Source organism: Chenopodium quinoa, unplaced genomic scaffold (assembly GCF_001683475.1).
Source record: "Chenopodium quinoa cultivar QQ74 unplaced genomic scaffold, ASM168347v1, whole genome shotgun sequence".
NCBI classification, from domain to species: domain Eukaryota; kingdom Viridiplantae; phylum Streptophyta; class Magnoliopsida; order Caryophyllales; family Amaranthaceae; genus Chenopodium; species Chenopodium quinoa.
Window position 1 is genome coordinate 2,115,482 of NW_018743906.1, and position 14,808 is coordinate 2,130,289.

The 14,808-nt window shown below is 36.0% G+C and overlaps 1 protein-coding gene across 1 annotated transcript; it reads left to right on the plus strand.

Annotated features, from left to right (window-relative positions):
* The first annotated feature begins 10,944 nt into the window (after positions 1-10,944).
* LOC110686974 (PRA1 family protein H-like) lies at positions 10,945-14,708 on the plus strand. Its single transcript, XM_021863602.1, has 4 exons — positions 10,945-12,069; positions 12,700-12,836; positions 14,074-14,145; positions 14,236-14,708. The coding sequence occupies exons 1-4, from the start codon at positions 11,576-11,578 to the stop codon at positions 14,304-14,306; spliced, it is 774 nt and encodes a 257-aa protein (XP_021719294.1). The 5' UTR covers positions 10,945-11,575; the 3' UTR covers positions 14,307-14,708.
* The last annotated feature ends 100 nt before the right edge of the window (positions 14,709-14,808 follow it).

The window sequence follows — 14,808 nt, forward strand, 5'->3', positions numbered from 1 at the left end:
AAGATATGGCCGTTTTAGTAGAAGGGTGTCGGTTTTGGGCCGAGTTTAATGTTTTGCTCATATTTTTTCGTTATAGCTCGGAATTGGGCTTATGATATATGGTTGGAAAGCTTATTTAAAGGCCTATCAAAAAAAATTATAATTTGATAAAAAATTTATAGCCATAAAATCAGTTTCTCTCAGTTTTGCGATGTGGACACGAAAAGTGGAAAATAGGTTATGGTTTAGGGAAATGAGATAGAAATTGGATTGGTTCATGAAATATATTGGATAGAACATGGATTTAAGCTCTCCAAAGATTAAATACTCAACTCGACCAATAGTGGCGGTGAAAGGTGTTCATCAACGGGTTTGGTTTTGGGGGGACATTTTTAGGTGTCTACACCATCGAATACATGTACCAAAAACATTAATATATGAAAAAAAAATCTCTAATTTTCTAGGTTACTTGTTTTTCTACATACCTTTTAAAAACTTTTAGCTAAGAAAAATCTTACTTAAATAAAGTATACTGCACAATCCACATTTGCATTCCAAAATTCCTTTCGTACAACCTTTATTCTATTCCATTATTATGTATTAATGTATTATAGATCGAGAAGCTAGCAAAAACTTACCTAACTCAAAGCCAATCATTATACTATCAAAAAAACTAACTTGATATCTCAAAATCTTATGTAAAAAATACCCATAAGATGCACTTCAAACACAAAGAGATTGGGATTAAATACAAATACTGGATCAAATTGCTACAGAAAACTTAACATGACCTTAAAGAAAATCCAACATAAATTAAGGCTTGTTTTCGGGTATTGACGCACCTACCCAATCCCCTGCCACCACATGACCACCTAAAAATAAAGATAGAAAAAAAAAACACACACACACACAATCCATGATCTGATTAAATATCTTTTTAAAGCACTTGGGGTGTGACAAAAAAAAATACATGTTTAACTTTCCACAAATATGCTCTTTTGGAGGACTTATTAGACCTGTCACAATTCATTCATACAATTTTTTTTTATTTTATTTTAATGGAAAATTCTCTTTGGTGAATTCTAACTTTTTAAGTTTCTAAGTGATAAATGTTTTAAAATTTTATAATCAATAGTAAACCTAAATTTTTTTTATTAAGTCAACTATAACATTAATAATTATATTATAGTTGACTTAATTTATATGAGGTATTCATATTTTTATAGTTAAAAAAAATATTTTTATAGGTTTTTTCTCTTGAAAAAAATCTCGTGTGATTCATTTGAGAGACAAGCACCCGGACATGAATTTCGAGTGCTTGTTTCTCGAGAGCAAATAGGAGGACATGATAGATAAAGAAGACATAAAATGAGGAAAAATTTTAATTGTGGCAGGTTAGTTACAAATTCATAAATTATTATTATCATTTTTTTAATCAAATTAATTTATTAATAATTTCATATTACATATCTAATTTTGGAACGAAAACTTTTCTAGATAGAGACAAAAAAAATATTTCAAAAATATTGAGTGTGATCAGTAAATTTGATTTTTATATTTATAATATTAATTTAACTTTCAATGTTAATATTAATATATTATTACATAACCCTATTTAAGAATTTATAATTTACATGAAACTATTTACGAATTAACAATTTACATAAAATGATTTACGAACAATAGATTATTATATAAAACTAATATATGATAGTAAATCAAAAAAGTACCGTATATTTTATTATTTTTGTGATTTCTTTATTCTCTTTTATTTAATGCATTTCAAGCCTTGTCTATTTATTTTCCAACGCCCTATATAATTCTAAAATTTATGGTAGATTCAATACAAACTTGTGTGATGATACAACGATATAGAAGTATCGTTTGCAGCCTTTTGTTCGGATAAGTCATTTATAATATTTTATTAAAATTATTGTTATATATATATATTTTTAATAAACATATAGTATTATTTTTTATCGAATTTATTTTTAATTTCAGATTTCATCATTGGATAAAAAGATTTCATGTGCTAGATTGACAAAATATGAATTAAGTGATAAATAAGTTGATTTTTACACTTATAAATTCATAAATTAATAATAAAAAAATGCATTATTTAAAACTAAAATAATTGAATTAATTTTACTGCTTCCCATTTAAATTTAAAATAAATTATAAAAATAGTGTATCATTTATTGAATAATAATAATAATAATAATAATAATAATAATAATAATAGTATGACAATATTTTTTATTAAGATTAAAAAAAATCACCTAATTATATGGATTTTGTATGAATATGCAGAAGTTTTGATAATTCGTGATATTTTTTAATATTAAAACAATGTTTTTTTTTAGATTGGGTCCTGGTGCTTGTCATGCCTGTGAGTCTGACAGTTGATTAACTGATCATTCTGAGTTGATGAAATTGTAAATCTAATCAATTGTCAATTAGGATAATTAGGTGCCTCCAATTTAGAAAAAAAGTTTTGAAGATTTTTAACAGTTCTCTCTCAATAATGAATTTATTTTAATTTCTCTTTATTAGCTGACATGTGTTGCCTACTACATACATGAAAATTATATTAAAAAAAATCTGATTAAAATATAATCAACTACAAGTCAACGCAAATGTAAAACCTTAAAAAGAATAGGAAGAAAGAATAAATAAGTGGACATGGACTAAAAATTATTGGACAAAGATAGGCATGGACTGTGTCGTGTAGGCCCATATGTTGTGTCAACTCAATATGGGTTCAAGTGAGTCGTGTCTAGATCAGGCCATAAAATAGTCGTGTCGTTGTAGGGAATAATTTCAAGCCTTTGAATCCCACTAGCTTGAACCCCACTGTGATCATACACTAAAGTACGGTGGCGTCCAAAAGGGAAGAAGATAGAGCAAAAGAGTCGCCAACAAGTTTTTAAGGAACTTGTAAACCGTTCACGAGGTGAAGGTTACACCCCTTAACGATCCAAGAGATCGTCAACTCCATAAGGTCATGAACCAAATAAGGGTTCGGGGATGAAGGTACAAATCCAACCTAAAAGAGATTGAACCTGCCCTAATAATAGGCCTCTACTTTATTCTGATCGTATTCATGTGCGCTTTCTGATTAACATGCAATCAATAGGATTAACCCTAAACCTGTTTAATCTATGTTGGTTGAATATTAATGCACAAATAAACTATTATTGGCGATCACTTGAATTATAATCACATTAACCCTAACAAGATTATTAAATATCTTATTAAGCGTGATGACAAGTACAAAATTCCCTTTAAACATGCATAAAAGGTGTGATCAAGCAATAACAATAAATATCAAGCAACATAACAAATTAATTATAATCACGACAATAAAATTATAATCATCATAATAATAATCATCATAAATAAAATAATAATATTCATAATCATCATAAATTATAACAATTATAATCATAATCATGTTCATGTTAATATTAAAGCGTAATAATAATAGCAAGATCCTAGGCATGATACTAACAAGATTAATAACAAACCCTAGCATGTCACTAGGCAATAAAAATCAAATCTTTAACCCTAACATGATACTAACAATCATAAATATTAGGAAGAATATAGGAAGCATCGCAGAAATCATATTTAATATTAAAATTACCCTAGACATGATACTAGGAATATCATAATAACAATATAAACATGATATCTACATCATAACATCAATAAAAACCATTAAAGCACTTACTTTGATGCCTCGTACCTCTTTCTAATAACAAAATACACACGTTAGTAACTTCAAGGAAAATAATAATCAAAACAATTAAATAAATAATTAAAATAGAGATTTGGGACCAAACCCTCAGAAATTAAAACCTTTCACGTCTAGGGCGAAGGCAACTTCGAATATGGCTAGGTGTATCTAAATCTTGTGAATGCGGAATTTTGTATGGAAAACAAAGAAAGAAAGAATTGAATGTTTAAGAGAGATGAATGAAATCAATTGGTGAATGAATGTAGATGATGATAATTGGTGAATGACTAGTGAGAATAGGTGTATTTGATGAATGAAAACGGAGTTTTTAATACGATATTTATAGAGAAAATCAGCCAAAAAGATAATTAAACAAAACAGAGTCTGACGCTCAAAAAACAGGGCTGGCGCCAACCCTGGCTAGCTGGCGCCAGGCGCTAGGCCTGGTTCCAGGCGCCAAGGCCTAGGGTTAGGCGCCAAGCCTGATTCCAACGCGTTTTCGAAAATCCGATAAGTTTACCGTACTGGAGGATAAAATAATATAATTTCCTCGAAAATGCTATTTGATTTTGATTAAAACTCTGAAAAGTCAACGAAAGTCAATTTATCAATGCTAATTGAATTAGGAATGAAAAGAACCTTCTAGAAGAATCTAGAAGACTAAAACCATTCCTAATTGCATTAGGAATGATAAATCATATTAGGCCCTCCCCTAGATCATTGGGCCGTACATAAAGCTCAAACCGGGCCCAGTTTAGTAAATTGGCCATAACTTCCTCAATATTCATCGGAATTGGGCTTATAATATATCGTTGGAAAGGTCTTTGCAAACCCCATCCAACTACACTACTATTTGACCCTTATAATGGTCCAACAAAACTGGATTGACTGTTTTCTTAAAATAAGTTTTCAAAAACAGAGAGAAGAGAAAAGAAATAAAAACTTTCCGCAACACTAGACTTTTCCACACTTTCGTTTCATTCGATTATGATTCGACGCGAAAGGTACTCATCACTGGGTTTGGTTTTGGGGAGACACAAATGGATGTCTACAGCCGTGTTGGTCTTGTGCCAATTTTTAATAAAACGAGCCATGCACAGTCTAATTCACGTGTCGTGCCATGCCCGTCCATCACCCCCCTAATAAATTTTATACTCTTATTTTTGTATTAACTGGTAAAAAATAAGTGTGATGTACCTAAACAACCCTTATACAGTGTCAACATCGATCGACCATTTCCATCTTTTAAGAATATAAGATCAAGGAAGCTCGAAGGAAACTAAACGATACGTCGATCTAACTACTAGTCTGATTTGAATTGGATTGGTTTGATCCGAGAAAATTAGATCCAAACCCATTTAATTTACTACTCCAAAGTAAAACTAAAATCGGTCCATTGATCTACGAAGTGACTAATGTTGTTCAGAGGCTTGAGTGATTTTTTTACTAGTACACTTCATAGTCGTTATTGTTAAGACTTTTATAATTGGTTTACAAACTTGAAGTGTGTGATGATCACTAGTAGAAAAATAGAAATTGACACCGCCAAATGGCCACCGGTTCGGTTGAACCGGTGGGAAAATATAGGGGGAAATGGGCGGGATTTTGTGGGGTGGGTATTGCCACCGGTTCGGTTTGAACCGGTGGGAAAAAAAATAAAACCCATCGGTTCAAAACCGGTGGCTTTCTTTTTTAAAAAAAAACGCCCCCCTTATAAACCCTTAACCCTAACATTCCCCTTTCTACAGCCTCTCACCTCACTCCGTCCCCTTTCCTCTCTCTCTCCTGCTCGTCCTTTCACTCCTCCCTCATTTTCTCCGCCCCCTCTTCTCTCTCCTCATTCTCCCTGATCTCCTCCTTCGTTCCTCTCTTCTCTCGTCTCCTCCTTCCTTTTATTTCCCTCTCCTCTTCCTTTTCCTCTTTCGTCTACTCCTCCCTCCTCTTCCCCTCTTTCGACCACCACCGCCGCCGCCACTAACCATTGCTGTCAACGGTTTTCTAGTCAAATTTGACCGAAGGGGAATATTAGGGTTAGGGGTTTATGAATTTCGGGGGAATGTTAGGGTTAGAGGAATTTCGGGGGTGGTGGTTGTTGGTTGTGTTGGCGGTTTGTGGTGGTTGCTAGTGGTGTTGGACGATTTGTGGTGGTTTTTGGTGGTGTTGGACGGTTTGTGGTGGGTATTTTTCGTGGGTAGGGTGACAAATCTGGGTTAGTTGGGTGGTTTAAGGTGGGTGGTAGTTGGGTTCGGTGCAGGTGGGATGTGGGTGGGTCGTGGGTGCATGTGGCCTGGGTTCTGGTAGGCGGATTTGGTGTAGGTGGGTGGGATTGGTGGGTTAAGGTAGTGCGGATGGTGGGCTGGTGGTGGGTGGGGTTGGTGGGTTAAGGACTTAAGGTGTGCGGATGGTGGGTTGGTGGTTGGTGGTGGTGTAGGTGTTTGATACTTAAAAACAATTTTGGACATTAATTTTTAAAAATAATGGACATTAATTTTAAATAAAAATTTTGACATTAATTTTAGGAAATTTTAGAAAATAACACCACAAAAAAACCAAAATTTTGATTATAACACCACAACAAAAAAAACTTTTGTAATAACACCACAAAAAACCTCGAAATTTTGATTTCACCACCTATTGCTAACGCCATCCAAAAAACCGTTAATGGACCCCACATTATACATGTGGCAGTAATCTATTGGATTAAAAAAATGAAAAAAAAAAAATTTAAAAAAAAAACCCTAACCCAGCCACCACCTTCACCACCGATGTTGATTCCCCCTAGCCCCACCACCGTCACCCTAACCCCCACTGCCGGCTCCTCCATTCGGCCACTCTCGACTGACGAAATCCGCCAAGCCGACCACCTGAACAACGATGCACCACACTGTACTCAACCCCAGCCTAGCCACCAAGCCCACCACTGGCGTTCACCCCCAATCCTCCTTAACCAACCCTGAAAAGCCTATCGTCCACCAGACGCACCGATTAACCCAGCCCGCAACTCCCCTTACCCTAGCTACCACCGAAAACGGCCACTTCCAGTTGAAATCGGCCGGTTTAGGGCCGAAGTGGTCAAATTTGACCCTAAAGTAGTCGATCTCGACCGCTAGTAGCTATTCCGGTGGCTGGGAAGTGTGAATTCGACTTGGTGTTGTTGGAGCTGTGAGGCAAGGCAAAGCTGCGGTGGTTTTCGGGGAGGGGGAGGAGAGGGTTTCGCCGGTTTAGGTGGGGCAGGGGTGCCGACGACTTGTGTTAGGCTGTTGGTGGTGGGGGACGTACAGGTGCTGCCGGTGGTGCAGTGGGCTGGGTTAGGTTGTTTAGGGTTTTTTCTTTTTAATTTTAAATTTTTCTTTTTTTTATTATAATTTTTTTAAAACCAATAAGTTATTGACACGTGTCTGTTATGGGCTCCACTAACGGATTTCATCTACAAATCCGTTATGTGGTGGTGAAATCAAATCTTAGGAATTTTATATGGTGTTATAATGAATTTTTTTTTATTGTGGTGTTATAATCAAAATTTGGGTTTTTTTGAGGTGTTATTTTCTAAAATTTCCTTAATTTTAAATAAAAATTTTGACATTAATTTTAAAAAAGAAATTTGGACATTAATTTGACAGATAATATGGAACATTATTTTGAATTTTTGACAGAAAATCGACTTTTTAAAAATTTAAATAAAGAAAAAAAAAATTTGGACAGTAATGGCACCGGTTAACCGATGCTAATAACAACAATATGCCACCGGTTAACCGGTGCCATTAGCTCTTTTTCTCACCGGATTTGAATCAATGGCATATGTGGAGGAATTGGCACCCCCCATAAACTCAGCGGTTCAAACCGGTGGGTTTGTGGGGGTTTGAACCGTTGTCAATTTCTCTTTTTCTACTAGTGAATGACGGAACAATAACAATGATAATCATGATGTGGAAGTATAATCCTTTGGTATAGTTGGCTTAACCTAAGAAACTTATATCCAAACTCTGCCTAGAACTAAGATTTAACCTTAATATTAAGGAAAAATTCATTTCATTCCAACTTTGAATTATTATGTAATAATCCCAACTTTAACATCAATTTGCTTTCAGCAATCCCATGTTGGGGTTTGGTGAGTCCGACTCACTGTGGAAACAAACCCAAAACAAGACTGCACTCGCAATAAATAAAATCATGAAGCATAATTAATTTAAAGACAAGATTAGGATAGTAATTATACCTTTGATGGTGCTTCACCCGACCTCAAGGGGCTCTTACTTCGAAAGCAATTCTCGAAAGTATGATGACCTCCAACGGAAGTCCACCCACAACCCGACCACCGACAAGGGTCCACATTGGAGTTAGTAAGACCCGACCTAAACCCGAGTAATTGATGAGATCAAAGGTTGTCACAATGGTGATGCCTTTTTCAACTCTTAATCAAGTGCTTTTCCCAATACCCCAAGTTGGGTATTTATAGGGAAATGCAAGAGTGTGAAAACATCTCCCATTAATGTGGGAGAATTTGATTTTCCTATTTTATTTTAGAGCTAAAATAAAATTAATAATCAAACTAGTATTAAATCAACAAGTGGCAAGCTCATAAGGAGGAGTAGGTGAGGACCATTTAGAGGAGGGGGCCGGGACCAAACTTAGCTTGCTCCCCACTCTCACTCCCATAACCGGCCACCTCATTCCCATAGCCCCCAATTAAATTGTGCCACGTGGCAGCTCACTTGGGCACCAAGGCACCCTTGTGGGCTACCACGATGTTGTGTGGGTGCTTCGGCCTAGCACAACACGCACCAAAGGTGTGGGCTGCTAGTGCCACGGCCTAGCACACCACGCACCAAAAGTGCGGACTGCTAGTTGTCATATGCTAGCCAAGCCCCGCATTTGGTGCGGGCTGCTAGCATTGGCCGCGCCCCTAGCACTCGGTATTCCAATGCTAGGGGTATTTTGGTCATTGTTGATTTATTATTATTTCCACGTCTTGTCTTTTTACTATTTTCGACTCGACTTCTGACGCTTGGTTTCGACACTCCAAGCTAGAATTTCCGATGTCTAAATATTAATTACTCGGCCGACTTATTAATTAATTCCTAATTAATTCGTCGCTTTGGCTCGTTAGTTGCTTGGGTGTGACCCGAAGAGTTCAGTCAAGATTAAGCTGTAATATTAATTATACATTAATAGTACTTATCGAAAGCGGCCTCCACCCAGGCATTCCGATCACTTGACCTCACTGAAAAATTAGCTTTCTAATAATTTCGAACCCCCTATCGGAATAATACACTTGTTCGAAGGAAACCATTCCTTTCATCCCAACCAGTCAATAGGTGGTCCTTAACTTTAGGCACTCCCGCAACTTTAAGCGCTAGTAGATAACTGCTATTCTGACGACCAAAATCTACTTGCTACTGCTAGTTTTGCCAAACAAAGTATAAATGTACATTACAAAACCCATTCATATATACTCCCTCCGCCCCTATTTATAGTTCCCATTTGGACTGTGCACATTTGTCAATGCAACACTTTGACCGTAAATATCGTTAGTTATTTATTAGTAAAAAAAAATATAACAATTGAATATTAATAATCTATTCATCGAGACGAATCAAATAAGACCCAACATGACTATATTATATCTTATACATTAAGAGTAATTTAGAAAATTCTCTTACATTATAAAAAGTGTCAAAAATTACAAATGAGAACTATAAAAAGGGCGGAGGGAGTATTTTCCAATCATTAGACGGATCTAGGGGCGGGCCTACCCAAGCCATGGCCCGCCCCACATGCCTAGAATTTTAGGGGTTTTTTTTTTGGTGATCCGGGTAAGCCCCAAAAAGGAGATAACAAGCTAGTTAAACTACAAGGGAAAAGAAAAAACAAAACAGCAACAGAAACTAAAAGCAACAAAAATAAAACACAAAAACACCAGAGCAAAGGAAAACAACTACAAGCTAGCCTCCTCGAAGCAACATCTTCAAGGCACTTGTGGTGGCACCATCCTAGCTCCTGTCATTCCCCGAGGGTCCTTTAATAAAACTGTTCAAAGATCCTCCGGGACCACCTCAAAGATAGTAATCCTCTCAGTGGACGTTACCCCAAAATTGGCTAATCAATTTGCAGCTCGATTGGTCTCTCTGTAGCAATATCCCAGTGTAACCTCCTAGAATTTAGTATAATTTACTTAAATGTTGTATTTGTAAATCAAAAGAAAGCTTGGGTACTCCTTCCGTGTTTAAATAAATGAAATGTATTGACTTTTTGCACTATTCATCTAATTCATTTTGAGTAATGTTTGTGATTTATATATAAGAATAAATGTAGTCTTGTGGATAATTGTTGGAATTTTTAATAATTTTTTTTTTTATTTATATTCAATTGTTATACTTTTTACTTTTTTTATAATTAATGATATTATCCGTCAAGATATTGAATTGGCATACGTGCATAAGGCAAACGTTTCATTTATTTAAACAAGGAGGGGGTATTTAATATTTATTACCCCATTCAAGTACAATAGGTTGGGGGTTCGAATGCACTGACTTGTAATTTTGTGTTTACTCGTTTGACTAAAGTTTCCTTAGACTATTGTATAAAATACGATTATTTCACCAAATACCCCTAAGTAATTCGTTTATTCACAATATACTGACGAAACTTTTCATATACACTATATACCCCTGAGTTTAACAAAAATACCCCATATATCCAAATAACTAATGAACGTCAACTTTGTTAGTAATTAAGGATTTATTGTGCCACGTGCCATTTGCTTATTGATTTTTTTTTTTTTAAAAATCTTTATAATTAATTGTTATAATAAAGTTTTTAAAATAAATAAAAAAAACCCTAGCCCAAACCCTAGCCACCACCACCCGCCCCACCAAGCCTATTTCGACGCCGGCCACACTCCCTCTCGTCAGTGCCAAGCCTCTCCCACTCAGGAGACTGCTCCACGGTGTCACTAAACCAGAAAATCGAAACCTTAGGGTTCGTTTGGCATCACTGTGGTTTTTTGGTTTTTGTTTTTTTGTTTTTTTGAAATCATATGATATATGTCATATAATGAATCAAAAATCAGTCAAACTTATGAAGATCATGATAATTTTGAAAATTGTCAACACAAAAGTGGAAGCACCTTTTTCTTGTTTTCTGTTTTTAGTTTTTTGTTTTTAAAAAAAAAACAATGCCAAACAAGTCCTTAAATTTTGATTTTGGGGTTTTAAGGTTTTGAGGTGGTGGTTCAAGGGGATAGGGGCGAATTGCATTCATCGATACATGGGAAGGGGGTATGCGGGTAGGTGGGGAGGGAGGTTTTTTAGAGGGAGGTAGGGGTTTCTAGTGTTGCGAGAATGGTGGTTTGGGTCGAGGGAAAGGGAAGGTCGATTTCAAGGGGTCGGGGTGACACCGGTGCTGGGTTCAGGGGGGATTTGCATCGTTTCGATGCCGGGGTGGGGTTCAGGGGAGGCAGCGGTGGTTGGGGTTTGGGCTTGGTTTTTTTGTAGTTTTTATTAAATATTTTTGATTTTTTTCTTTTTAATAATTACTTAAATAGATTAACCCTTAATGACTAACGGAGCTGACGTCGTAAGTCCGTTAGTCATTTGGATATATAAGGCATTTTTGTTAAACTCGGAGATACATGGTGTATTTGAAAATTTTCAAAATACATTGTGATTAAGCGAATTACTCAAAAAGGGTATTGGGTGAAATAACCGTATAAAAAAAATACTCACATTAAAATTGTTGACAAAATCACAACTTTTTTTTTTTTTTATTGACAAATGACAAAATCACAACCTACACATACATAACTTTCTCACTTTCTCCACCAACACACTACACATCCATTTTCCCGGGTGAAAAAAAATGGCGTTCGCAACCAACCCCTTATCTTTAAGCGTCCCAGAACAAGCCTTCGAGTCATGGCTCCGCGACTCCGGCTACCTCGAAATCCTCGACCACCGCACCACCCAACTCCACAAACTCAACTCCTCCGCACCCACTGCAGCAACCACCGCACCATCCGCCGCACCAACCACCGCACCAATCCCATCAACCGCCCCCAGAAGAACCCCAACAACCACTATCACTGCCATAGCTTATGGCCTTATTATGTCCCTCATTTCATCGTTTGCCACCATTTTCTCTCTCCTAACTCTCAACCCTTTTGCTAAACTTACTTCGTCTGATTTTTCTCAGCAGAATTCTCCCTCTTTGACTTCTTCTGGGTTTCTGGGTTCTGTTGATTCTTACTCTTTTCCTTCTTCTTCTACTCAAGCTAGGATGCGTGTTCATGAGAATGTTAAGCGTTTTGCTAAGAATTATGCTACGCTTCTTATTCTCTTCTTTGCGTGCTCTTTGTATGTTTAATTTCTTCTCTTTTCTCTCTTTTTTTTTTTGGTTGTTTTGATTTAGTAATTGGGTTGCTCTCTAATTTGATTAATTTTGGGAATAATCTGTGTTTGTTGTTAATTTCTGTTGATTTATGCAATTGGGTTGTTTTCTAATTCCGCTAATTTGCTGTAAAGTTTCTGTTGATTTGTAATTTCTGTCAATTCTTCAAATTGGGGTTTCATTGATTTTCATTTTCTGTCGATATATTGCCCAAATTTCGGTCAATTGAGAACCTTTATGTATGTCTTAATGATTGTTGGGGGAGATTGGAAGTAATTTCACTTGGGAATTGAAGGCAACTCTTGTTGTTTTCCCTTTTCACACCAAAATCTGTATTTTAATGACATGTATAAATTGGGGATTTCTGCGGTGTGTTTATAATCATCCTACTTGTGCTGGTCAAGTGCTCAGTATGATGTATTAATGAACCATGGTTTATGAATTCACCACATTGAGCTCTTGATCGAGTTTGATCAATTTGAGTAAACATTCTGCACATCAATTATGCTGGCTTTAGTGTGTAGCCACTTTAAGTCTTTAATCATGACAAAATTTTAGATTGTTATTTTCTTATTATTGCTGTTGTTGGATGTTAGGTATCAAATGCCACTTGCTTTGGTCGGCTTGGTATCTTGTTTAGCGACATGGGAAGTATTTAGGTTCTGTGACAACAGATGGGCACTCGATAGGTTTTCCGCTATTCGACATGTTCTAATTCGTGTTGCTCAATGTGGTGAGTCTCTGTGACAAATTTGCTTGTATATATTACTGTACATTTTAGCCTTTAGTTATCAAACTCTATGTTTTACAAGGAACTTGTATCCAATATCAAGCATATGCAAGTAAGCTAACAAAATTCACGCACATAACTGAAAATGTGTGTGGAGGCTTCCTTTTAGAACCATTTACGAAGTGACGGATATGCAGTAGCTTGTTCTGCAGATATGGCATGGCATCCACTTTAGGCTGATTCATTGCTAATGCTTTCTGATTAATAGCAGTCAATCAGTCATATATTGTAGAAATTTCTATTAATTTTGATTACTAGCATTTGCAGTATTAGATAGATGGCTATCCTGGTTAATGAGTTTTGGGAGCCTTATGATTAGCGGATAATTGAAGTTCACTTTCCACGTATTAGCATATTAAGATGTCTAACAGGACTCTTTAAACCCCATTATGCTCCTTGAGATGAATGCCAAGTTTATTTTAGCAGCTTGGTTAGCATTAATTGGTGATTAGCACCCTGGTTAGCATTAATTCAGTCATATCTTTAATTGTTCCTCCTTAATCTCTCTTCTTCTTCTTCCCTTAATCTCTCATTTCTGTCCTTATACTCTTTGTTTTGGTCACTGATCTGAGCTAATTCAAAGCAGAGAATTATACTCTGTTGGAAGTGTGAGATTTATTTTAGGATGGAGGTGGCACATAGGGTAGTTTCTTTTTCATGTGTGCTTTCGTTCTAAAGCTCTTCAGATTTCTCGTCATAGTGCATAACTATTTTTTCACTGTTTAGTTAGTCTTTTATGCTGGTTATACTTGTACTGTTTCAGAATGGTAGCTGCTATCGATTTGCCTATTATGTTTGCATGGTTTAACAAGGTATTTAGAACTACTTTTTCTAGGATTATAGACCATTTTGATACCACCAATTTCTCTCATAAGGTAAAGCTATTCTCATATGGAAGTGTGTCAGAAAAATGAATAGGACAAATAGGTGCTGTTACACACTTACAACTTACAAGTCGTGCTGAATATGAATCTTGGGAGGTGTCCCATGGTAGATTGATACATACCCTAATCTCTTGCATTGTGTTGCACTTGGTTTGCAAGCTCAACCTCTTTTCGATGAAATTGTGTGAGACCTGTGAGCTTTGGAAAAACATTATGAATTGCTCCTTATCTGCTGCATATGGTGGTTGTAAGTTCTAATGAACTACATACTAAAAATGCATTTTTGTGCCTTGCAGCAGTTGCAGTCATTTTATTCTGGTCCAATGTTCAGATGGCAGTCTTCTTCACTTTAGGAGTTGGTTACATAGGTATGCATTAGCTCTCTGGTACTGATTGTCTCTTTTACAATAGAGGTTAAACTCTTTTTTTCTGATTTGTTTATCTGCTTCTGTATTCAGTTATGATGTTACATGCTTCTTTTCGCAAGCTCACTCCTGCCAAGCAACTTTCGAAAGGAAGAAGAAGATGAGGATCTCACCAATCGACAATCTTGGATTTTTTCATCATTTCATCTGTGTATATATAATTGCTTCAAAAATTGAAGCTCCTAATTTTGACAGTATTGTGAAAATAGGCCACTCACCTGTAGAAGTCTGGTATTTGCTGAATTCAGTTTAAGTTAAGCTTTCGATAACAAGCTATGAAACAACCTTGGATGAAGACAAGGCTAATCAGTAATCTACTGCTGAAATTGTTATTTCTATTCTTATAGGATTGCTGAATTTTGAGGCCGTGAGCACTTCTGATTATGGGGTATTAGGGTTTAATGATACTGAATTAATAATAGGAAATTTAGTGATGAACTATCTATTTTTGTACAGTTTTCCAGAAACAAACAACATTTATGAGTATGGTACTTGTAATCTATTTAGACTGCTTTTAACGACATGGTATTCTGAGGATGAGGTTGATTCTCAAGTGGTTAGAGCTTTTTTCCCGATTGGAGGAGGTTGATTCTCACCACCTGGTCC

Bases quoted from the DNA above. Each gene is read 5' to 3' on its own strand.
- LOC110686974 (XM_021863602.1), top strand. From the start codon at position 11,576: ATGGCGTTCGCAACCAACCCCTTATCTTTAAGCGTCCCAGAACAAGCC. The intron at 12,070-12,699 runs GTATGTTTAATT...GTTGGATGTTAG, and splicing joins CTCTTCTTTGCGTGCTCTTT to GTATCAAATGCCACTTGCTT. The intron at 14,146-14,235 runs GTATGCATTAGC...TTCTGTATTCAG, and splicing joins TTTAGGAGTTGGTTACATAG to TTATGATGTTACATGCTTCT.